Source organism: Carassius auratus, chromosome 20, assembly GCF_003368295.1.
Source record: "Carassius auratus strain Wakin chromosome 20, ASM336829v1, whole genome shotgun sequence".
Lineage (NCBI taxonomy): Eukaryota > Metazoa > Chordata > Actinopteri > Cypriniformes > Cyprinidae > Carassius > Carassius auratus.
In genome coordinates, this window is record NC_039262.1 from 7,541,466 (window position 1) to 7,568,371 (window position 26,906).

At 36.3% G+C, this 26,906-nt stretch overlaps 1 protein-coding gene across 2 annotated transcripts in view; it reads left to right on the top strand.

The window, feature by feature from the left end:
- Window positions 1-215: 215 nt before the first annotated feature.
- Window positions 216-26,906, top strand: part of hmcn1 (hemicentin 1) — an 85,804-nt gene continuing 59,113 nt past the window's right edge. For both annotated transcript variants that reach the window (XM_026290767.1, XM_026290768.1), the window contains exons 1-11: window positions 216-465; window positions 13,345-13,415; window positions 16,540-16,698; window positions 16,949-17,071; window positions 17,849-18,020; window positions 18,114-18,220; window positions 20,298-20,418; window positions 20,986-21,249; window positions 21,354-21,498; window positions 21,864-21,985; window positions 25,139-25,408. In XM_026290767.1, the coding sequence (XP_026146552.1) occupies window positions 216-465; window positions 13,345-13,415; window positions 16,540-16,698; window positions 16,949-17,071; window positions 17,849-18,020; window positions 18,114-18,220; window positions 20,298-20,418; window positions 20,986-21,249; window positions 21,354-21,498; window positions 21,864-21,985; window positions 25,139-25,408 (1,804 nt within the window). The remainder of the gene's footprint in view (window positions 466-13,344; window positions 13,416-16,539; window positions 16,699-16,948; window positions 17,072-17,848; window positions 18,021-18,113; window positions 18,221-20,297; window positions 20,419-20,985; window positions 21,250-21,353; window positions 21,499-21,863; window positions 21,986-25,138; window positions 25,409-26,906) is intronic.

Sequence of the window (26,906 nt, forward strand, 5' to 3'; positions counted from 1 at the left end):
AACTCCAAGCATCCTCGCGCAAGCGACGGGCAGGAGAAATCTGACTCTGATTTTTTTCTTCACATTTTTGTCTCCCTAAAGACTTTATTTCCCCCCAGTACTGCCCGTGTTGACATTTCGAACCAATGTCTTGTCATTATCCCTCAGTTCGTCGCTGAATCTTCTGTCGAGGTTTTTTTTTTTGTTGTTGCCGAGGAGCAGTTTGAAATCTCAAGATGGACCTGAGACCTTCGCTGTTTTTTCTTGGTCTGATAGTAGTTCTTCACGTTTTGTCAGCAGCCCAGGACACAAATGAAGAAATCCCCGAGGGAGCGTCCACCTTGGCGTTTGTGTTTGATGTCACCGGCTCCATGTACGACGATTTAGTGCAAGTAATTGAAGGAGCATCGAAGATATTGGAAACATCCCTCAGCAGACCTCAGAGAACACTGTACAACTTCGCATTGGTGCCTTTTCATGACCCAGGTACATGAAACAAAGCAAATGAGCTTTTATTCTTCTTAATGAAATATGTCTTCATCCTACTCAAGTCTATTTAACTAAGTCTTAATTTAATTTCTTTCTTTTATTTTTATTTTTATTTTGCTCAAAGTTATCCTTCCTAGCATTCTAGGGGGACATTAAGTTTTGTTTGATAAGTATTACCTGTTCCTTTCTTCCCTTACAGGACCTATAACTACAGTGTGTTTTCCAGTCTTAACACCAAACTAGACCATTTTACTTTAAAATCTGAATACATATATCAGAATAAATGCTTTTTCTTCTTCTTCTTTGAAGCGTAAATCTAATGCAATTTGGTTTATTCTTAAAACACACACACACACACACACATATATATATATATATATATATATATATATATATATATATATATATATATATTATAAAAATGAACTATATATTCTCAGTTACACAACTTTTCTTGTTAAGAAAATGTTTCTTGTTTTAAGGATGTTTACATATGTAGCTCATCTTAAAGAGGGTCTTGTTGCCAGAAACATGACAAATCTGTTAGTTTGCTGAGAGCTGCTGCATGCTGAAGTGTCTCACACCTACAGGAGGTATCAAAGCATTGTTTGTAGTGCCCAGATGTTCTGTGCACTGAATTCACTGTCATTATCATTCCGTCTATCCAGGCGGAACAAGCTTGGAAGCATTTGAATGCCTGCTAGTGCACAATTTTTCCATGGAAGGTACTTTACCGACTGTACACAACAGTTAGAGTATTCCAACGGTTTTTAATAGACATGGGTTAAGAGTCAGTATGTTCCATGTACATTTAATACATTTAGATTTGTCTAAAGTATACCTGATATACTAAATAATGATATGAGGACCTGAATAATGAATGACAGACTCACTTTTTTTAGCAAAACTCAGACTTTGAACACAGGAGTTTTCACTTTGTAATTAGTTTAAGTACAAGAGCAAGTTTACTTCTCTAATCTACAAAAGCTGAAACAACATGATGGCATAAAAAATATAAAATTGCAGGGTAAGCAACTTCTTGTGGTAGTAAGGATGGAAAAACTATGCATCTAAACTCTTCAAACGCCTTCGGAGAGTGAGAGAGAGTCTCAAAAGAAAGTATAGTCTCAAGAGATGTTAAGCCTCCCCCTTCTTCATTCCCAACCTGAATCTGACCTAATGTGTCCAAATGCAGCATGCCAAATACATTTTCCATCCACTCCTTGGGGTGCTCAGGAATTTCTTTCAAGATGCACGCTGTATCTGGTTATTGCTTCAGAATGCGCTGTCCACTGTAACTAAACCGAAAGATTTGCAACACAAAAGAAGACTCTTAGAGAGGGAGAGGGAGAGCGAGATTGCCTTTTCCTTCACAAAAATTGGTAAATCATTTTTCCAGATGTACTGAATTCGGCCTGTCGCCTATTTGTTTGCATTATTGTAGATCATTTTATGAAGCCTTGCAGATGCAAGATGCAGCCAAAGGAGTGGAATATGCATTATTTAGACAACACATAACACAAGCAGCTTGTTTGTCAAGAAATTGTCAATCTGTGGCTGGCTTTTTGGATATTGCTCATGTGTGTTTTTTTTTTGCATAAATCAAAGAAAAACCTTGCTCTCAGGAAAGGAAGGACTATATTAAACTATGTACAGATTTTAATCCATATCAATTTGTTTTAATTTAGATCATTTTTAGAGAGCTAGTTTGGTTTAAACTGTACTGGTAGATAAATGCATGCATAGAAACTAAAAGTTTAATCCTCTGGTAACTTTTCAAATGTGACCTGGAAGAGGAAATAGAAAGTCCCTTTGGGCACTGAATAAGGGTTAATAGTCAGTAGAGGCTTCAATGAGTTTCAGATGTCCAGAGATCTTTTAAAGAGCAGTTGGCCCATTGAGAAGTGTGTGGCCACAGGCTCCCTGCGCTACTGCTTTCCCAAGACTCCAGTGATGTACTTCCCACACACACATGCATGCATACTCAAATACACACACACAGGTCTGTAAATATGACCCCCTGTAATCCAGTTCCTGAACTTGGATGTGTTTAAATGTGTGTGATTTTGGGCATAGAAACAGTCTACTTAGAGCAGGCTGAGTTTGGAAACGATATTTCTCACACGTTTTCAACTATATATCTCACACTCTTTTCAGGGTTTTTGTTCTTTATTAGTACTATATCATATTATTTTGTGCACGCTTTGAATCTGTCCAAATATTGGCTTCTGGACAGGCTTTAGGGAGCTGGAGAATCGTAGAGACGAACAGGACTACTTCTTCAGTTCCTTCTTGTCATCCTAAAACTGTCAGGAAAAGCTGTGACAAATGATATAAACTTCAGACAGAGAATACGCAGAAATGGTATTCTTAAGGGACCATTACTACTCCGACTGAATTTTCCAGGTTCCTGAAGATCCTGATGATAGCAGCTGGATGGATATGAATATCAGTCAGCTTTCCAAAGCAAATAGTTCCCTTTGTCTTTCTGTAGTCAATGAAAAAAAAGTTCCCTTAATTTTGTATGAGATTTATCTTGCTCTTTCTACATCCTGTCACAGTTTCAAATGGCTGAACCTACCAAATAGTTTGACAGCCTGCTTTGTAAATGAACATTGACATGGCTACAACTTGTTGATGTCTTTGGCACTATAATCACCTTAACATTTCTAAGGAGCATTTTATCCTTCTTCACTCTGACTGGTCGCATCTGCTCCATATAGTTAGACCTTTTACCAAAGCTTTCAAAACGAGAAAGGAGAAACATTGATGCTTTCAATGCTTTTAACATTTTCAAAGCTTATTGTTTAACTAAACAGCTCTTTGACCCTTTTGCTGCTTGTCCTCTCAAGCTACATTCATCTCGGAATACCCCTAGATTACAAGGAGACTGGCGTGAACATGGCCCGTAATGATGCCATTAGGCAGGAATTTTGTGATGGTGGGTGGGGTGGGTTAAATAGGGTTTCGGAGTATGGTGTAATTCTTCTGTTTCATCTCTTTAATGATGAGGAGAGAATAATATAACACTCTTTAATTTGAGAACAGTGCATGGCCTGGTTCCAGTGCCTAAGGTGTTACACAAAGAGCCATTTTCTAAAAAGTGCTACTGTACCCAGTAGTTACTGTAAGCACTTACCTTATATTTATATGGGTATTCATGACATATATCAAAAGTGTGTGTTTTTCTGTGTGGGGGCGGGGGGGGGGGGGGGTGGGGGGGAATTAAACCTTTTATTTGGTAAGGATGCATTGATCAAAACTAAAGACATTTAACATGTTACAAAAAAATGAAAATAATAATAAGAAATGGTTCTTGAGCTGGGGAATATTAGAATGATTTCTGAATGATCATTCCACACCAAAGATTGGCTGCTGAAAAATAAGTTTTGCCATCACAGTAATAAATTACATTTATGTTAATTAAATTCAATTAATCAAAGTTGTATCAATATTTCACTATAATATAGTTTTTACTGTTTTTTTATTTTGCCTAAATAATTGCAGCCTTGATGACGAGTATAAGAGACTTACAAAAAAGATTCTCAGGTTTCTTTGATGAATAGAAAGTTCAGAAGAACGGCATTTATCTTAAATATAAATCTTTTGTAAAATTTGTAATGCCCTTATCATCACAGTTAATTTAAGGCATCCTTGCTAACTAAAAGTATACGTTTTTGCAGGCTTGGTGAAAAGAAGAGATACCTAAATAAATCTTACTGTTCAAAAACCTTTGACTGGTAGTGTATTTGCCGCTGATTGCTCTTTCTGAGCTGTAGGAATTGTTTTGATTGGACATGGAGAGATTCTTTGACCTTTTGTGACTGGTGCAGGGCAAAGGCCGAAGTCTGCTGGGAAGTTGAACTTGAGATGAGTTCAGAATGGAAGATGAAAGGACAATAGATGACTTTTGGCCTGTGTATGATTTTCAGATGTTTGAAAGACAAACATGGATACTATTAGAGCGTAATTGCATTAGCTCCTACAAGTCAGTGGAAAATTAAAGCCTCTGTTTATAACGTAGAGCAAAGTTTTGCTTGCTCCAGGCCAAAAAATTGCTTATGCTTTTTCATTACTTTGATGTCACACATTCTTTTGTATTATTTTAATATGACTAGATAAAACAAACACACTATATAAAAGCACACAATATACAAACTGAATTTATGACTGAACATGGGTCTCTTATATGCTCTGACATAAATTTTGGCTCAATTATAACAAAATAGCCATTTTATTTACGCCATCATATTTTCCAGGTGTGAAATGAGCCCTGTTGCACTGCGGAATTAGAGCTTTACTAATTGTTTTGTGAATTTCAAAAATGTACATTTGATTGGTAAAGCATAATTATGCATAACAGGGTCAAGGGGTTTACTGGACTGTACTTCATGAGACAGTTACCTGTCCTGAAAGTTTCACAGGACACTGATTAATTGTTTTGGATTATGTGTAAACATGTCACGACTGAAGCAGGGTTTTAGGCAACTTAAATAGTCTTGAAGGTCCAAATTGGAAGATCTACTGTACATAAAGTTTAATCCCTGAGATCTTGAGAGAAGTACAGTATCAAGACAATATCAACATTACATCAGTATGAAACAAGTTAATTTGTTTTACCTGAGACCAACAAGTTAATTGTTGTCTTCTTTAGAGAAAAGCTGTTTTAAGGGCATCATACTGAATAAAAAAATTATATACAAACTAATTTGCACATGCAGGGCTTAGTGCATTTCTCTGTCAAATGTAGTCAGATGTGAAAGCATTTCTCAAAATGCACTATACTCAGCACTGTTTATGAATATCAAAATTTGACTCTGCTACATTATTTAGATGATAGGACAGGCTGTTTTGATCATTTGTGAACAATTATGTTTCTCATTCAGAACTTTCTTCAGTTTTTGGCTCTGACTGGGGAAACACATTTGGTCTGGATGAATGAAGTCTGTTTGTGCCAATCTTGTTTAGTGACATGATTTTGGATGATGTGACTTATCTTTTCAAAACAAAGCAATTTTTTTTTTCTATCAAGCATGTGAAATGGGTACATTTTTGTTTGTAGTGAAACGTGACATGTGACATGCTTTTTTTGTCTTCAGAGCTCTTTTAAGTGCTGTTCTGATAGGATAAATGTTTTGAATGAAATTTGAGTTACTGTTACCATACTTGAGGACATTTGAGATTTCATATTCTGATCTGGATGGGGTTAGCATCTCTGAAATTATTACTTAATGTGGTTGACCTATACATTGGCAAGGCTATATTGCTATGGCTGAAACATTTTTCAACTTAGATTATGCTGTGCTATATCCAGTATACCACTTAGCCATTGTCCTTGTGTAGTGTATGTATGTGAAATTAGCTTTGCCTGGTCTTTATTTGTGAAAAAAATGATTTCCAGTTTGCGCAGACTTACCAGACTAATTAAGTGTATGGTTGGTTACAGTATTTGCTTCCATTTTATTAATTTCTTTATTTTATTTCTTATATTTATTTGGTTATTGTAGTAAATATTATGTAAAATATATTTTAATTTAATTGCAGAATTCTAATAATAATGTAATGAAACAATGTAATATCATATTAGCTTTGCCTACCCTGCTTTCTAAGATATCAATATATTGGACATTAAAAACCTACAGTAAATCAGTTGATCAAGTGTCTATTGCTTGGATGTATGCATCACATAACCCAATGAAATAAATAAGTCCTATATATAATATATTATATAATTATGCAATTATGAATATAATCAAATGAGAATTTAATTAAAGTTAGTGTTATTCCCGATGATGCTATAACTATAAGGAGACCAGATTCAGGTTATATATTCTGTTTTCATTAGATGTGAAGCCAGCAGTACCTGCAACAACAAATTTCTCTTTTTTTTTTTAACCGAGAAAGTTGGGAAAATGGTCCAAATCTATAATGTAATGGAACATGACATTTAGCTTTAGTTACAGTTTTACAAAGTTCATAATAAATGAGAAGCGAAAAAATAATATACACAATTACAGACAGTCCTAAATCCAACCCTGGTTAAATTTCTGTTTAAACTAGCTAAAAAAGAGCATGTAAATTGTTTGGTAACTTTTATAGAGGCTGTGTGAGGGAAAAACCTGACATGTTCAGTTTGTGAATATGTACGTATGTGAAACGCTTATTTACCTGACCTCCTCCTCCTCACGGAAAATGAGACTCATATGTATGAGATCCGACTTTATGCTCCAAGTAAAACAACATGGGTAGTTTACAACAGACAACAGCTGAAGTGCTTTCAAGAAGTTTTTGTCATGAAATGTTTAAAATATATATATTAAATATTTATTTACACATTAATTCAAGTGTCTCCTTTTAAAAGAAAAACTTTTTGAAATATTTGCAGTAGTAAAAGATTTCTTTTAAATCCTTTTTCACCGATTTGATTAGCTTTCAAAGCTTTTTTCATCTCTCCCCTGCTCTCGACCCCTGATTTGCATTCCTATCTGGGTCTGTCTATTCCTGTCTTTCTTCATCCCTTTCTGTCTCCCCATTTTTTTTTTTTTTGTCTCCCAGGGGAGTCACCGTCTCACTGCTGAAACATTTCCTGAGCGGCTGAAAAAACGCCAGTCAGCTCCCAGCTGGCATACCAGCATCTGCTGTGTCTGTGTTATGATCTCTGGTCTGAATTTTGGCTTTACAGAGCAAGCGATGGAGACCTTCTGACCTTCAGTTCAGGCTTTTCTTTTGAGGCCAGCCTGCTGAAAGTTTTGTGGTGTGAGCATGAGAGAAGTGTGAGGAAATGGATGGTTAGACTTAGTCCTCTCTGGGTTTGTGGTTGAGTGAGTGGAGCATGTGTGGTCGATGATTTGGCCAATGGTGCTGGGTCTTTGTCTATAGGATATCTGGCACAATTAAACAACTGTACTCTACATCAGAGCAACATTTGTTGTGTACTGAAAGAGTTTGTGTACTTTACATTTTATAAAGTGGTTCAGGACTGGATTGTTTTTTTGTTGGCCCTGTTGGACTCAAATGACTAATGACTAATGTTTTGCATCAATATACAGTTGGTTTTCATTAAATGGCTTTGTTTGAGTTACCATAAACAAATCCTCAAAGCTCATACTGTACCAAAACCGGATAAAAGATTTGCTGTAAAACCGATGGTACATTTGAGTTGTTCAGAGATCTCATATTTTTACAAAACCTTGTGTAGCTGTATTATACAGATAGATATTGTTACTTTGGCCATATTTGTTAACCAGCAGCTTTTAAATCATACAATTTAGCTAAATACAGTTATGGCATTAGAAAGTTGTGGACTTGCAACCAGTGACTTGGCAAGGCTTAAAAACAAATGATCAACCAGTGCTCTATATATTAAGGCCAACAGTCTTACATCACAGCCGAAGTTTCTGGTTTTTAAATGATTGTATGTTGAGAGTAATGGAAGCCATCTGTTACATACTGTAGCTGTATAGCATTCATATTGAGTAGCTGAGAAGAGTTGATTTATAGTTTGTGAGGTATAATTAAGAACGAACCAAGTAAGAAAATTTAGTTTTATGTATTTGTTTTTATTTTTATCCCATTTTTGCATTTGATAACAAAACTGTCTGAAAAATGAAAAAACTTTCTTCTCACTTATCGCTTTTAAATATGTGACGTTAGTAAAATGTCTTTGTAAAAAGTCTTTTATTCTCACAAAGGTTTTTTTTTTAATGTAATTTATTCCTGTGATGGCAAAGTTGAATTTTCAGCAGCCATTACTCCAGTACTCGGTTTCACATGATCCTTCAGAAATCATTCTATTAAGCTGATTTAGTGCTCAAGAAATACTACCATTATAGTTGGATGATGACTGATTACAAGTCTCTCTGGGGGAATAATAACTTCCATAAGAGTTATTTGATATTCAGCCATTCCAAGTTTTATATGCCCTTGTTCTGATTATTTTAAATTTTTTTTGTTGTGCTGGTGGCAGCTGTAATCACATACTGAGGGAAACACTTTGACTTGTTTTGACTGTTTTATGAGGGCGCTGCCATCACCAGCCATTCGATGGTGTCAGTCAAACTTGGACACTCCTCTAGAGAGCTCATACTGGAAACCCTGAGTCTCACTTAGCTAGTGAAACATACCCAAGGCCAGACCTGGCCTAAATTAGAAACAGATTGGTTTTAGTCCCCTTAGTCAAGTTTAACCTTCTGAAGTGAAGTGAAAGTGACATTCAGCCAAGTATGGTGACCCATACTCAGAATTTGTGCTCTGCATTTAACCCATCCGAAATGCACACACACAGAGCAGTGAACACACACACACACACTGTGAGCACACACCCGGAGCAGTGGGCAGCCATTTATGCTGCGGCGCCCGGGGAGCTGTTGGGGTTCGATGCCTTGCTCAAGGGCACCTAAGTCGTGGTATTGAAGGTGGAGAGAGAGCTGTTCATGCACTCCCTCCACCCACAATTCCGTCCGGCCCGAGACTAGAACCCACAACCCTTCGATTGGGAGTCCAACCCTCTAACCATTAGGCCACGACTCCCTGATGACATTGGCAAACTTGTCATTTTTGTAAGGATTCTTTTGTATGAAAGCTTCAATATCAGCTAATGTCTTTTTTTTTGTCTGAACAGTTTTATATATACTCAAGCATTACATACACATTCAAACCTAATAAACATTCATGATCGCATTTATATTAACAGTCCACAGTACACAAATGCATTACAAACAAATGCATTAAAAAAAACCTTGCAATGTTCTTTCTTAATTTTCCGACAGACTTTAGCACATTGTTGGTTTTGTGGGCAAACATAACCATAGATAGATAGATAGATATATTAAAGGGGTCATATGATGCTTCTTTAAAGATCATTATTTGGTGTAACAGTATATGTAGACATGCTTTAATGTTCAAAAAACACATTATTTTTCAAATACTGTATGCTATTGTAGGTCCTCTATGCCCCGCCTCTCTCAAATGCATTGGTTTCTAGAGCACAGTCTGCTCTGATTGGTCAACTGACCCAGTGCATTGAGATTGGCCAAACATGGCAATGCAAGCACTTGTCGGAAATGTAATGCCCCTTTCCATAATCACGAGCTTCATGTTTCAGAATAAATGTAAAGACAGTTAATAATGTCCTTAGTTTTACCATCAGTTCAAGCCCAAAAGTGGAACAAAGTGGCGTGACAGACACAGTGATGAAGCTCATATGTGTTTGCAGTACACAAGCCATGGATGGTTAAGACTCCACTGTGTCTCTCTGACTCTCTCTCTCTCACTCTCACTCACTCACTCACTCACTCTCACACGCACACACACACACACACACACACACACACACACACACACACACACACGCATTTGAACATTCAGTAGCAAATACTTAAACTAATAACAAAACATACTTACAGTAACTGATTCAGAAGTGCCAGATTGTCATAGCAAAGTCAGAATGTCCTCCTCTCCTAGGTTCATGAAACGGTCATCCATAAAATGCATTGCTGTTCTGTTGTAAGTAATCTTAAAGATTCCTAAATGCAACTACTTTCAGAAGGCTTTTTCGATACACACAGCATCTCCCTGACATGGCTGCTTCAACACTAACTGTGGTTACTTAAACCACTGATTGGTAAATTCTGATTGGTAAACCACATTTAAAGGTAAATAAATGATAAACTTTATGCGTACCAATAACCACACATCGGTTATATTCTACATTAATGTGACAAGCTGCAGTGTTGCTTGATAAATGATATGGAGTGCACCATTTAATATAATAGCAAGTTTTTTCTCATATTGTTTGGGACACATCCCACTTTATTTTTCATTTCACCCCATGTTTCTCTGTCATTTTATGGCACAGCAAGTGTGGAGAGTTGTGATTCTGTCCTGAACATTGGTTGTGGTGAAGTTGAGGAAGCCCTGGCTCATTGAACTGTTCTTTTTCATCAGTCATCTTTTTTCTTCTTCTTTCTTTCTTACAAAGGCTTACTGTTTTGGTAGTTTCCTGGCACAATGCTGAAGTAATTGAAATGATTATCCTGCATCAGTGAAATATTTCTCTTCCCAGAGGAGTCTGTGCAACATATTTGCTGTGAGCGGATGTTTTAATAAATGTTATTGCTGTTATTTCCTCCAGATGTTTAATAGTTCATGATGTTAATTCTGTTAGTAATTTAGTGTGTGCATTATATTATTTGGTTATTCTTGGACTTGATTGCTGTACCTACAATTTCATAAACATGGTCATCAAATATCCATCTTGGATCTACCAGCGGAAAGACACATAAAGGAGGAAGAATCCATTGTAGCAGTTGTTAGAAATTTCTACTTAAAAAATTTTTGTATGAACAACATACTGAAAAAAGGTTGAGGGTGATCTCATAAAAGTGTGACAGCAATGAAAGAGTCATTTCTACTATCTACACTGGCATGTGGTCAGTGCCCTGTAATAAATACAACATGTTTAACCCTGGAGCATAAACAGTATCTGATGCTCTTAATCATTCATTTGCAGAGTACATAGTGAGTTTAATCCAGAACCTCCTGATTGCTGGAATAAAAGGGATGAAAACAAATGTTCAGAGCTGTTAATATGATTGCTTCCACATCTATATAAACTCTTTGGTCTTTGGCAGGAGAGATGTGGTGGAAGGTTAGTAACTTAACTTCTACAGTGGTTTCCCAGGCTCCATCCATCTCTTTTTAAGATTGTTCCTTAATTCTTCATTTAGACTGACAAGCCGAAGTGATTTGGCCTTTAGTGAAGAGAACAACTTGTTTTTGAAAACGAGCTTTTAATAATAATAATAATGGAAGGCTGGGGGCGTAGAGATAGCAATTTTTTAAATGTTAGTTTAATAGCCTCTCTTCTTGAGATATTTCTCTTCAGTCTTGCTTTTCAGATGTTCAAATGTAGGTCAGAAAGTTGCAGAGCTGTTTTGTTACTTTCAATAAATGCTTATTTTTTATTTGAGAAGGACATTCTAAAATTTAAACGTATGGAGCTTTCTGTTTTTTCATAGAGTAACATTTTTCCTCAAATGATCATGGAAAATGTGAATCTTCATTGTATAACCCCTTGAATGGTTTCAAATACTTAGTATTTTAAAAGATCTGTCGTCGTTATTCAGTACTGAAAACACTGTGACTGTTTCCTTCAGTGATCTAAGCTGACCTAAAATCAGATCAAATAAATCACTTACTTCCTTTTTTATTATCGTTCATTTTCTTCTATAAGGTTTTTACGCTTTTATTCACCATAATCAAAAGTTCATCATCTGTTCTCTTAAATGTCTTCCAATTTGATTATCATTATTTTTTTCTCCTTTTCAAAGTTGTTCTAATGCAACTGGCATTTAAGAGTCCTCTCAGCACTTCACCATTTCCTCCGTTTTCAATATTTCCATGTGCCCTTTGCCCAAGCTTCCCTTAACTGTGATGCCACTTTTAGGTCAAAAGAGAGGTAAAGACAATCAGCGTCCAGGCTTCTAAGATAAAACCCCTTAATCGAGAGAAATGTCCCAGGACTTTGTAAACTTTTCCATTCATGAAAGCATTCACTTGAAGCCAGGAGTTCAGCATGCAGAGCAGTCAAAATTACTATCCTGTTAAACACAGCTTTAATCACCTACAGTAAATGTTTTTTTTTTCTTTAGCACTTCAAGTGTTTTCTATAGCGCCAAAATATCAGCGCTCTGAATCTGAATCTCTCAAGAAAGATTTTACAGTTTTGCAAGAATTTGTTTCTACAGTGTTTTCAAGAAGTTACGTTAGACCATAAAGTTTTTCTTTGTTCACATAAACTGAAAGCAAACCATGGAAAATCATTTTTATTTTCTGAAGATGGTAATATATGCAAAAACAAAATACACTTCAGAGACACTTTAGATATGGGGAATGCATCAAAAAGATCTTAGAGTCTCTCTTGTGCAGCCCCTATAATTTTTGGTGTCAAGAAATTTGTGGGTTTTGGATGATACTGTACTTCCTGACTTCTTCAACGTAAAATGCTTTTGAATGGTTTCAAATATTGGTATTTGCTTAGTGGTTTGGGAAAAGCTTCACTTTTAGTGTGAGTTGTTATGTTTGGTACAAAGTGACTGGGCTCTACTATAGTTAAAGTTGAATGCTTCCTTTGAAAGAAAGAACATGCTTAACAGTTTTACAGCTCATTCAACCTTGAACAAAGAAAGAAAGCTGGAAAGTAGAGACAACATGGCTTCAGAAAAGGCACATGATGTCATTGGCCCATGCACACTGACACAGGCAACCGCAGAACAGTGACCTCACGCCAGACCCTCCCGCCGCTAACAGAAGAGCATACCTGAGTTATAAGGTCTTTCCTATTATGAAGGAGAACAGCTGATGGGAACATAATGAGAACAGGCTGTTTCCTTCAGACAGAGCCACTGCCGGTTAGACCCAGCAGGTTTATTTACCACAGCACGCTATGCTAATTAATGCAATACTTGGGCTGCACAATTAAACAAATTCAAATTCAATTTGTAATATTGACTGCATATAAAACTATATCTGATTTACTTATGTATGTTATGTCTGTATTTTATTTTGGCCCTGTTGCTCGAAATTACATTATAATATACACAACTCGGTGTAATAGAAGAAAAAAAAAGAAAGAAAAAAATCAGACTTTTTGCTTTCTAGGGCTAAGAAAACATCCTGGCACTAAACAGGAGGCTCTCGTCACCCTAGTTCAACTGTGACCCTTGATCCTGGACATCTGCCATTGGCTGACAGCATAAATATTTAGCATCTGAGTGGACAAAACAAAACCCGTTCTAATCTTTCGATCTGCGAGGTCATTTGACCGTATTCCAACAGCATATTTTTGCCTCTAATGGCATTTGTTGTTTTCTGCAGAAATTGGACCCATTACAATAACAACAGACCCCAAGAAGTTCCAGGATGAGCTGCGGGAGCTTTATGTCCAGGTGAGCTCATGTGCTTCACATTGTGTTTGTTGACATATTTCATCACAGGTCTATTTAAATCCATATTCAGTCCAAAAATGTGCATAGAGTCTTAACAGCCAGAAAACAGTCACTCTGCTAAAATATTCTCAAGTTATATATTTCCCATGAAAACGAGTCTTTGCACCCATGGGTTATTGTCTTTGGCTTGTTTTGCAGTATATCTGGCAGGTATTGTGATTTGAATGAGCACCTTTGTGATTTGAAAGCATTGCACCTTGGGTATCCAGATGAGTTAGATTTTACAATTTAGCAATGTATTTTTAGCACTGTTAAAGTTAACATTGATATCAATTAATATTAATTAATTTATATTAACATTAAATATCTTGAATGCAATCATTTTCAACATATTTAACAAATTCTATTTCACTTACTGTTTTATAATATTTTCTAAATGCTGGCTGGAAGTCTTGAGATTAGTAGTGATTTTATTGACATACCTAGTTTTTAATTGTAAGAAATGTAAGGTGTAAAATTGTTGATGTAATTAATTTGTCCAATTATGTATTCTGTGTAATATCATGCTGAATATATATATGTACGAATATATACATGTACGAATGTATATGAGGTGTCCAAGTGAAACTGTTAACATGACAAATCACCACCAATGATATAAATCTGTCATTTGCCAGATTTACAATAAACACAAATTTTTATACTTGATGTCCAAGACTCGCAAATGTCAGATTTTTATTTTGGTAGCCCATTCCTAAAATAAAAAAGCAGCATTGATGAAAAAAAAAAAAAAAAAAAAAAAAAAATATGTATATGTATATGTATATGTATATATATATATATATATGTATGTATGTATGTATGTATATATATATATATATATGTGTGTATGTATGTATGTATGTATGTATGTATATATATATATATATATATATATATATATATATATATATATATATATATATATATATATATATGTATATGTATTTTATTTTATTTTAGGAATGGGCTACCGAAATAAAAATCTGACATTTGCTAGTCTTGGACATCATGTTTAAAAATTTGTGTTTATTGTAAATCTGGCAAATGACAGATTTATATCATTGGTGGTGATTTGTCATGTTAACAGTTTCACTTGGACACCTCATTCAGAAACCAGCGTTTTCAGAATGAAGTGTCCTCTGTGTATTTCTCAGTCTCTGCATCTGTCCCAGCTGTTTGGGCCAAAGAAGGGAAAATGCAGACACACTGATTAAGTGTAATTCTGTATTGGCACAAATAAGTTTTGTTTTGTTTTTTCTCGAAGGCAGAAGTTAAATCAGAACAGGATTTGGTCTAGTTTGTTTGTAAGTGTGCGACTTGAAAGGGATAAATTATTCAAATCACCGTTTGCTGGTAATGTCTTTTGCAGTTTCCAGAGAACAACCTGCCACTGGAAATGAACTACTAGAGTCCATTCGGAGTACTGTACATTCTTAACCTTTCCAACAATCTTTCTGCTGTTTGATGTTTGGGTTTGCTATCCACTGTTGTATGTGTGTGTTTGTGTAAAGAACAGAGAAGCAAAGATCACTTGCTTCCAGATGTTTCATTCAGACACGTGCCCCTTGGAATGCATAATGAAGACAAGACTCTTTGCCCTCCATGTGAGAAGAGACAGACATGCCTAAATCACAGATACTCTGATGTACACAAACATTTTACTTTTATCCGTGTCAGTTTAAAGGAAGGCACATATCTAACAGAACTCTTGGAAGTCATCCATTTGGGTCCAAGATTGTGCTCCATTTTGCATTCCAAGGTCAACATCAGTTGCAGGCATGACTGACTCCCATGGCAAGCTTTACAGCATGCCGTACATTTCTACTTTCATGATTAGGCCAAATCTACTGACCAGCTCGTTGCCCTTTCCAACTTTGTGCAATTAAGATGGATATCTGCCTTTGAGAAATCTGGATGTTCCATTGAAAAACACATTGACAGTTGTGCTCATATTTATTACAATTTATCTGGATTTATTTGTGTAGCATTTTTTTTTTAAGTTCCAAAGCAGCTGGACTGAAAAGAGGAGATAAATAAAGAAGATAAATGGAAAAGCAAAGAAAAATAGACAGTGAGCAAGCCAGGGTTAAGAGGAAATGCTGTAGCTAAAACAGTTGAGCATGGTTGAGCAACATTAAGGTTTTTGGGTTCAGTCCCCATGGAATGACAAAAATATAAACTGACAAAATATATACCTTGAATGTAATGTAAATTGCTTTAGATTAAAGTATCTGTCTAAATGTATGAATTTAAAGAGTGCCAGTAAAAAATATGAAGGCATTAATAATGTCATAAAATATTTTTATATTCCTCAAAGAATCCTGAAAAAATATCATGGTTTGCACAAAAATGAACAGAACAACTGATTTTGGCATTGACAATAATGTAAGAAATGTTTCTTGAGCATCAAATCAGCATACTAGAAGACCAGAGTAATAGCTGCTAAAAATTCTGGGTTGTCATCATATTAATACATTAAATTTTAAAATATCTTAAGGATAAAATAGTTTTTACATTTACATTTACATTTAATCATTTAGCAGACGCTTTTATCCAAAGCGACTTACAAATGAGAACAATAGAAGCAGTCAGGTCAAAGAGAGAACAACAACAGTATACAAATGCCATGACAAGTGTCAGTTAGTCTGGTACCGAACGCATAGCCAGGGTGGGTTTTTTTGTTTTTGTTTGTTTTTTCTTTTTTTAAATATGAAAGACAAGAAAAGGAAAAGGGCTAATATAAGTTGGTTAAGTGCTGTCGAAAAAGATGAGTCTTTAGAAAATGAGTAAAGACTCAGCTGTATGAATTGAGATTGGGAGGTCATTCCATCAGCTCGGCACAGTCCAGGAAAAGGTCCTTGAGAGTGATTTTGAACTTTCTTTGGGAAATTCAAAAGGGAAAAGACTTTTATAAGCATTTAAATAGCTTACCATTCTGAAACTTTTAAATGGTGGTGTATACCAATAAAATTAAACTTTGACTCTCCTAGCATTAGAGAAAAGAAATAAAGCAACAGTCAGCTTTCTGTGTTTTTCATATAAAGAACAAATGACAAATTATTATTATTTTTTTTTTTTTCAGGGAGGAGGAGATTGTCCAGAGATGAGCATTGGAGCCATCAAGATAGCCCTTGAAATCTCCCTACCAGGGTCCTACATTTACGTGTTTACGGATGCCCGATCAAAAGACTACAAGTTGACTCACGACGTTCTTCAGCTCATTCAGCAGAAACAGTCACAGGTAATAAAATCATTCACTCAATTTCCAGCAACAATTTAATGCATTAATAAAAGATCCGCCATGCTTTGATCGGTAAATGATGCCTTACATGCAATGCTAGCATGAACATTGCAACACTATTTTTTTTTTATTGCAGTCGCTTTGCCAAAAAGCATCTGCTACATGGATTAAATCAATGTGATAAAAATGTATCTGGACATTAAGAATTGTGTACCGGAATACCAATAATGATATGTATGTGTGTGGGCAGGTGGTTTTTGTGTTGACTGGTGACTGTGATGACCGATCGCATATAGGCTATAAGGTGTATGAGGAGATCGCCTCCACCAGCTCAGGACAGGTTTTCCATCTGGACAAGAAACAAGTCAATGAGGTAAGTTTATTTGGAGCTACTTGTTTGACCCAAAGAATATAATTTTACAGTTTCTTTATGTTTCAGACAGTAACACTGCTGCTGTTATATACTGTATGTCCTAGAAATAATAATTAAACATCTTCATATCCTAGCTTGGTTACCAGCCCAGATTTTTATCCACTAGACTACATCACCCCATGTATGATGATAGAGTGAGCAAATTAATAGAAAGACTGGAAAAGATGATGGAAATGCTTGAGGTGCAGTGATGCTGTATGTTCTCGGTTGAAGGCTTTACTTTATTTAAGCATGGTAACGTGGACATAAGTCCAGGATTCTGTTTTATAGCTCTCTGAAAACCAAGGATTTAGAAGAGTTTGCTCTTTTTAGATGTTCCAAGAAATTCCTATCAATCTTCATATGCGGTCAAGTTGCTGCTGCCTCAGAATTTTGATGTTAGAATCAAACGCAAACTAAAATATTTGAGGAGACAAAAAGAGAGATTTATCTGAGGGTGTAATTTCGTATGTCCTTCAAAATCCACAGCTTCTCAAAATGTACAGTAATTTTCAAATCTCTTCCTCTTTATATTTCTAGCCTTTTGCTATAGGTTTGTACAGTTTCTCTAAGCTTAAACTTTTGTTATTCTTGATGATCTTATATATATATATATAGTATATACATATATACTGTACATATACACACACACACGCACACACACACACACACACACATTCTATATCCATCAATCATTTTGATGGACTTTACTCAGTTTCTTAAATCTTTTGACTGCAGGTGCTGAAATGGGTTGAGGAGGCAGTGCAGTCCTCCAAGGTTCACTTGCTCTCGACTGATCATCAGAATGGGCTTTCAAACACTTGGCAGATCCCTTTTGACCCTAGCCTGAAGGAAGTGACTGTTGCTTTAAGCGGCCCTGCACCAAATATTGAGATCCGAAATTCTCAGGGTAAGGGGAACATTGTCTGATTACTGTATTGCTAGAACTAACACATAGTGTAGATTGATATAGAACTGAGACATGTACTTCTTGTGCTTCTAGGAAAACTTATCGGGATTAAGGAGGGTCTGTCTGAGCTCCTTCACATCCCTAACTCTGCCAAAGTCCTCAACCTCAAAGACCCAGCGCCAGGAATGTGGACCATAAAGGTGATGGACTAGTTTATCGTAGACCAAGATCCACATACACATTTGATAGGTCTTTTGTGTCAGTGTTGATGATTTAACTGTAACTGGTGGCTTTCCAGAAAGGTAAAGTTATTGCTTTAAGTCTGTTTTAACTCCATAGGATAAGGACATATCACAGAGTGATGGATAGATACTCAAGTCCAAGGTTGTGTGGTGAAGTCATTTATGTTGTTGCTCCGCTCATGACAGGGAATTGAGGTTTGGGACTTTAGGGTACACAATGTCCCAAATGTCTAGTTAAAGTACAGGACAACATTTTTGTCTGATTGATTTGTGTGCCCTGTAGCTCCTGTATACAGCGGGAAACCTTTCATAGTCTGCTCAATCAGCTGTATGGCTGTTCTTTGAGTTTGAAGAGCTTGATGATTTATGTGTAGAGGAATGTAAAAAGAGAACTTGTCATCCTCCATTTGCTTTTGCACTGAATAGAGGGTTGTCTGCCATGATATGGGCAGAATCCACCCTATATCTGTCAATTTATTTCCTTCTTTCACCCAAACTCTCCTCCTTCCATTTACTAGTAATGTGTATCTCAGTATGTTGTTGTTGTTTTGTTAAAAGCTGAAATCAGAACTCTTACACTATTATCTGTTCCATGACTAAAAGGTTTATTTCAGCTATGCTTAGATTGAATGGATAGATTTTAATTTACACTTCTGTTTAAACGTATCTTACACTCACAAAGGCTGCATTTATTTAATAAAAATACAGTCAAACCTGTAATGTTGTGAAATATTATTATTATTAAATTAACCGTTTTTTATTTTTATTTTAATATGTTTTAAAATGTTATTTATTCTTGTGATGGCAAAGCTGAATTATTATCAGTCATTACTCTAGTCTTTAATGTCTCATGATCCTTCAGAATCATTCTAATAACCTGATTCGGTGCTCTTGAAACATTTATTATCAATTATGAATTATTTGAAATAGAATTTATTGTAACATAATAAATGTATATATATATATATATTGATTCCTATAGGATAACTATACCCTATACATAGTACGAACTTTATTTAAATAGTTTCTTTGCATGTCATAGAAAACATTGAGCAAGGTTCCTTTAGTCCTCTAATGCTCCATTTTCCATATATTGTCCAATTTTATGAAATCTTTTCTATCATTAACAGAATCAGTTTTAATTCTCTCCTGACCCCCAGTGCATTTTTAAACATGAATACTCATACGGCCCATTGCTTACAAGAACATGAGCTAAGATAGGAAAAAAGCTCCTTGTATTTATTTTCCCCAATACAACTTTAATTTATGTGTTTAAATAATGTCAGTGTTTCTCAGAAAGCATGCAGATTGTTCCCATGTTATGGTGGCGTCTGACTGGGTTTTCTGCCTCTGGGTTGTTTTAGGTTGGATTAGTAAATGTTTGGCCTGAATTTGGCTTGGCAGGCTAATTCAAGGGCGGGATTTAAAACCTCAGGATGAATGGATATAATCTAATCTTAATCTTCTGTAAATTGCTCTGCAAAGGCCTTTCCCTTGAATCTCTTGAATGCCCCTATACCCCGTTCCAATGTCTTTCCTTCTCTCTCCTCCAAATCTCTCAGAGGAATCCTTCAGGATCTTCTTCTCATCATTCTTGGCGTCATATCATGCAGTGCTTCATGGCCCATGGTGATTCTTTAGGATGGTTGTAATTTCAAAAGAATGCAAGCAGAGGATGGGTTGACATGGCTCGCCCTGGAGCACTGAGCTGCAGACAACATCAATCGTACACCAGACCCTCAGCAACAAAACAATCATAAAGGGCAGTGCAGAACAGCAGGGATCGTGTTTAAATGACTCGGACTGTTCCATCCGTCAAAAGCGAAGAAAGAAAGCAAGTCATGCTTAATGTTTCGCGAATTTCAGATGTGCTGTATCTGTCGACTGTCATCATAAATTAGTTTTGTTGTGCTTCTTCCGTGCATCTTGCTATGAAAAACAAGTTGTGTCATTTCAATTGAATGCTGTTATCTTAACAAATACAAATAACTTTCTATTTGTTTTCTTATTTGTGTTGTTGTCAATTTAACCTCAGACGTCTAGTGAGGGCAGGCACTCAGTTCGTATATCAGGCCTCAGCACCATCGATTTCCGAGCAGGCTTTTCCCGAAGGCAAACGCTGGACTTTAAAATGACATCCAGCAGGCCAGTCCAAGGTGAGTTAGTGTTTTAAGGAGTTTAAAGTCATATAAGTTAAAAAATACAGTTAAAACAGTTATATTAATACAATTTAAAGTAATTTTAATATTTTAGAAAAATGTATTTATTCCTGAGATTTGCAAAGCTGAGTTTTCAGCAGCCATAACTCCAGTGTCACATGATCTTTCCAAAATCATTGTAATATGCTGATTTAGTGTTTGTTATTGTCAATGTTGAAACTAGTTGTGCTGCTTTTTTGTGGAAATTGTAGTCCATTGTTTCAGGATTCTTTGATTTAATATAGAGTTCAAAAGGACCAAAATCTTCTCTAATCTTCCAAATCCCTCTTAAACTGTGTCCTTGCTGAATAAATGTATTAATTTCTTTAAAAAAAAGGGAATTCTTAAAAGAAAAAAGAAAAGTAACCCAAATCTTGTGGTTTTGTATGGACCACACATGCTGTCGAATTTATGAGGTCAACATGGTGGCTGTGTACTTGAGCATTTTAAATGTGTTTTGGTTAACCTTTTTAACCTCTTTGCTCCTTCTCTCTCTCTCTCTCTCTCTCTCTCACACACACACAGGAATCCCCACCTTTATCCTACTGAACACCACTGGTTTCTCCCCTCCTGCTCGTGCTGATCGCCTGGAACTCTTGAGCATCACTGGTGATGTAATGAAGACGCTGCCCATCCGCTACTTCCCTGACCGACGCCCTTATGGCATTTGGAATATCACTGAGTTTGTTCCACCCAAAGAGGCTTTCTTTCTGCGAGTCACTGGCTATGACCGTGATGGATTTGTCTTCCAAAGAGTGTCCAGTGTCTCCTACTCCAGCATTGTGCCAGGTCAGATTAGTGTAGACAGATAAAACCATGGAATAGTCCATTTAAGTATAAAATAGGTGTGTTTTACTATATTTGTTACTAGTGTTTTGTTCTTATTTTTTTAGAAGCACCTAGAGTAAGCATGCCCACTCATACCCCTGGTTACTACCTGCAGAAAGGGAGTATTACCTGCTTTGTGGATAGCCTGATCCCCTATACCTTGCGTTTCACCAGGGAGGGACTACGCCTGGGTGTGGACCAAATCTTCAGGTAGTGCTAATTAATGGCACTGTAGATGAGTGGCTAACATGTTGTGCAATGCGACATACACTATCATTCCAAATTTGGGGTTGGTAAATGTTTTTGTTTTTGTAAAAAAAAAAAAAAAAAAAAAGAATAAAAAAACCCCCCAAAGTTTTATTTTTCTAATGAAACTTAATTACTACTGTTTTTTAATCAGAAGAAATATTATAAGCAGATAAGTGCTATGTAAATGTAGAAGAAGGCCTTCAAATTATAGTTTTGAAGTCCTCGAGGACCTAATGCTGATAGCCTAATCATTTAAATCTTTGCAGTTTGTGTTTATTTGGGAAACAATTAATTTTATATGGTTTACATTTTTATCATATTTTTAGGGAGTCTGCTAATGCATCATGGGGAATCCCTCAGGTGTCCTTGAAGGACGAGGGCTTTTATGAGTGCATCGCCATCAACAGTGCTGGAACAGGACGGGCTCAAACTTTCCTTGATGTTTCTGGTTAGAATGTCAACTTTTATTTTCTACTATATTGTAGCCTGTGTTCATCAGTAACATTAAGGCTGGTTCACACGGCAGGATAATTGGGCCGATTTTAGCCCCGATTCAGCCCTTCCGACAATCTTAGGATGCTCCGATTATCGTAAAATAATCTGATCAAATATTCCTGCCGTGTGTGGTGTGTTAAGACTGCTCTCCTCTGCTCGGAAGAATGTCGGGACCGCTCCGATCTCAAATCGGGGATATCCAACATGTTGGATTTATTTTGCCCGATTTCTTCTCGTGTGTGGTGTCCCCCGAGGACAAACAATCACGCAGCCTGTGGACTGTGGCGTGTAGCCAATCAGAAAGCGAGGTGACGAGGCAGTGATAGTACCGGGAAACAAAATCAAAACAGCCGGCGTATATAATATAACAAATACAAATAAAGTCGATGGGCATAACTACATCCACAACTGCAGTCCACCATGGAACATGGAGTACATGGAAACTAATATATGAACGTTTATTTCAACGGTTATTAATCTGTGTAGTACGTAACAACATTTCTATGAGATAAAACAACAACTTGTCTCCATATCATGATATAGCAAGTATAGTCCATGCTCGCGTCGTCTCCACCTCTCTGACCATCACTTTTCTTATTTTTCTTATGTTTTTTCCCCCGTTAAAAACAAAGCACAAACAATGGCCACTGCATCCTCTTTGTCCGCCATGATTGTTTACTCTAAAGTCACGTTTGATCTCGAGGGATTTTGCGAGATTTCCCGTCTGACCTGGGAATGCTCGGGAGTCAAATCGGTTCGTGTGTGATGTGTTGATATTGCCGTGTGGCTGCACACCACACACGGAGCGACCAAAACTGTTAGACCCGTGATTTTTTATCGCCGTGTGTGGGGTCTATCAGGTTTGGAAAATCTGCCGACAATTTTAAAATCGTCCCGTGTGAACCAGGCCTTAACTGACATGATGCAATATACACTATAACGAAGTTGAATTGAATGAGTTCTAACTTTCAAAGTTTGCACAGACTCAGAGAGATGTACACCATTAGAAGAACGCTGAAGCATGCTGCCTGTGCATGACTGAATGGTCAGGCATTTCAACCTTATACACTGGTGCATAATAGATAACATATGAGGAATAAATATGAGGCAGAATATTGAGATGTCCCACATCTAACATGCCTAGAATGTCTCTTTTTTTATTTTCTCGTCAGTCAACTTGCATGTGTCTACCAGAATCCCAGTTTGATCGCCTCAGTTAAATGCTTTGCTCCAAAAGTCTGCCCCCATTTCACGCAAAGTGGAGAAAGCACTGGATTCCTCAGATGAAATGGCCCATTATAGTCTTTGGTTTTATTTCACGCTCCATGTAACAGACATGTGTTGCCCATGAACAATCTCATGGATGTGAGTGAGTGTGGTTTCAAGTTCAGAAAATTATTATTTTTGCAGCAGAGTTTGGTGATGCAAATGGCATAAAAATGTCACAGTTCAGCCTAAACATTTATAGTTACTTGAATTACAGCAGTAGAAGATTAATACACAAAAGAAAGTTAACTTCAACTTAAGTCCAGCTGCTAAATTAAATATTAAAGTATAATCAAATTGGGTGTATGATACATATATAATTTGATATAAACTAATTAAAAAATTTTAGAAGATTTTGTATAACTTGACTAAATTAAAATGAAACATTTTGATTCAGTGTCTCAAAATCTAATGAGCTTTCTACTTTACATATCATTTTTGGGCATCATAGATGCAAGCAAAAGCAACCGTTAAGGACCATTCACACCAAGGTGATTATTCGGTGCAAAAATTTGGTGCATTACGCATTTTAATTTGAATGAATTGCAATTCAGACTAGCACAAACATTTACTAACTGTTAATGCAGTGATTTTTTTATGTACAAGAGTACTAATCTCTTTTCCATCACACTGCAAAGAAATCTGGCCAACCAATAAGACTGGTTTTGGTCATAAGCCCAGAGCTGCTGCTCTTGCATAACTACGACTTGGTGGCATACAAGAACAGTCTATTTTGCTAAGCAACAGTGAACTAGTCTTGTATTTGGTGTTGTTGGATAAACACTATAGCGAATACAGAAATCTGAATGGCTTTTTGAAAGCATGTAAATATTGTTTAATTTCCTTTATTCTCTGTGACAAGTGGGCATCAGAATCCAAAGGTTGCACAGTGCTTTGTGTAAAAGAGTAAATGTGGGATTTCTGCTTTTCAATAAATGCCACCTACTGTTAGAAAGTTAATTTGCATATTCATTCATTCAGTCTGTCTGTCTGTTTTTATTTATTTATTTATTTTTGCAAAAATGTACGCACAATATGCTTTTAAAGTATGCAGCAGTTTTGAGACTCGTTTAATATTCTCATGCCACTGCAATTAGATTTTGATAACAGATTTTGTAATGGGAAGAAAGAACATAATTTTTATTACCTAACATATCAATAAGAAAGAAATATTTCAATGTTTAGTTTTGTGTTGCACAAGGACTGCAAAAATAAACAGTACTGTATCCTCATGGCAGTGTGGTTTTGGAAATCAGACACCACACTGTCCCAAACCGTGCTTACACAAACTTCTTGGACAAATAGCCTCACTTCCTGTCTTCCGGCTCTTCTCTGCTGTCTTGGCTTTATGGTGAGATACAGCATTAATAACACCCAGGATTACTTTAGAGTCTGGGATCAAGATCCCATTCACCTGGAATGGTCACCTAGAAGTCACATTTCACATATAGGTTTATTGTTGTCCAAAGGTTTAATCCTGTCCCATTTTCTGAGCTGTTTCCCCAACTGTGCTGTCACTGGGCCCGTGACATGATTAGCAGGAGTGACAGGAAAAACCTCCCTTTTGAAATTGATGTGTCTTCCTGTATAAATTCTCCACTTATACCCTAATCCACATATCTTTCAACACCCTCCCAGTTTCCCTTTGCATTTCATACTTATTGCACAGACTTCATAGATCTGTACACAGACATCCAAAGACCTTATGAGAACTCATAGACAAAAAAACAATAAGCAAAGGTGAACAGATTCAAATCAGGCTGTTGAATTCAGTTACTCTGGGATAAACAGGTTTATAAGCACACTTTCTTGACTCATTTGTGTCTGTGTATTTCTGCAGAGCCTCCTCCAGCTATCACGGTCCCCTCCAATATGACAGCGTCTCCCGGTGCAAATGTCGTTCTGTCCTGTCTAGTTGCCAGCACGGTGCGCTTTAACCTGACTTGGCAGCGAGGGGACGTGGATGCCAGATTGGACCGTCGGATGCGTGTCACCGCCAACCTATCCTTGGAAATCCAGCGAGTCACTCCGGATGATGTCGGCTGGTACACCTGCATCGCAGCCAATGAGGGTGGAGTCTCTACTTCTCGTGTCTACCTCAATGTGCAAGGTAAGCGTATCTGTGTGATTTTTAGTGTTGTTGATTAAGCAATAAGCCACAAAAGACTAATTATAGTGGTTTTACCACATTTAAGGGCCTAAGGAAAAATGGGCATATCTAGGGTGACCAGACACCCTGTTATTCCTGGGACAGTCCCATATTTTAGCTCAATTTTTAATGTCCCGACTTATTTAGAAAAAAATAATGTCTTGTCCCGTATTTCAAAATGTCTTTACGACTGGGTGATCAGTGCAAGTAGTCGAAGTGTTCTGTCACGCGTGACTGATCAAAGACTAATCTTTTTCTAAGACACAGGCTAATCTAAGCTTGTCATAGAACAGAATTACTATCCTATCACAATTGGTTATTGATTAACTTGCAGTGAGTGCAGGCAGGATAGGCGGAATCACAAATGACACACAACAGAAATGCTCTCTCTGCGCACCCGCGCGATCCCAGTTCTGCGATCTGTTTAAGTGAACATAAACAGGTGGGTGTAAACCAGATTATGTGTCAGTATATTTCAGTGATCCTCAAATCTGGCTCACGAGATCCACTTTCCTGCAGAGTTTAGCTCTAACTCTAATCAAACCCACCTGAGTTTGTTTATCAGTGTCTTCAGGATCGTTAGAAAATTTCAGGTAGGTTTGTTTGATTAGGATTGGAGCTTAAATCTGCAGGAAAGTGGATCTCGCGAGCCAGATTTGAGAATCACTGGTATATTACGTTAATTCGGTCTTAAAGGCATAGCAGCCTAATTAAATACCTGTCTGTCTCATTAATGTTAATCAAACAACAAAATATGTTAAATAAAGTATATACAGTACAGACCAAAAGTTTGGAAAAATTACTATTTTTAATGTTTTTGAAAGAAGTTTCTTCTGCTCATCAAGCCTGCATTTATTTGATCAAAAATACAGATTTTTTTTATTATTACAATTAAAAATAATTGTTTTTATATTTATTATACTTTAAATTATCATTTATTTCTGTGATGCAAAGCTGAATTTTTAGGATCATTATCACATGATCCTTTAGAAATCATTCTAATATGATGATTCATTATCAAAGTTGCAAACAGTTCTACTGCTTAATATTTTTTCAGAACATGTGATACTTTTTTAGGATACTTTGATGAAAAAAAAAAGAAAAAAAAGAAGCTATGTTTTTTAAATATAAATATTTTGTAATAACAATATACACTACTGGTCAGTATTTTTTTTTTCTTTTTTTTTTAAATAAAATAAAAAAAAAATTTCAGCAAGGATGTGTTAAATTGATAATAAGTGATAGTAAAGAAAATATATAATTAGAATATATATTTTTAGAATTTTTTTTAATATATATAAATACAAATATATTAGACAGCAGAACTGTTTCCAACACTCATAATAAATCACAATATTAGAATGATTTCTAAATGATCATGTGATCGACTGGATGTTTCATGTGACACTGAAGGCTGGAGTAATGATGCTGAAAATTCAGCTTTGCATCACAGGAATAA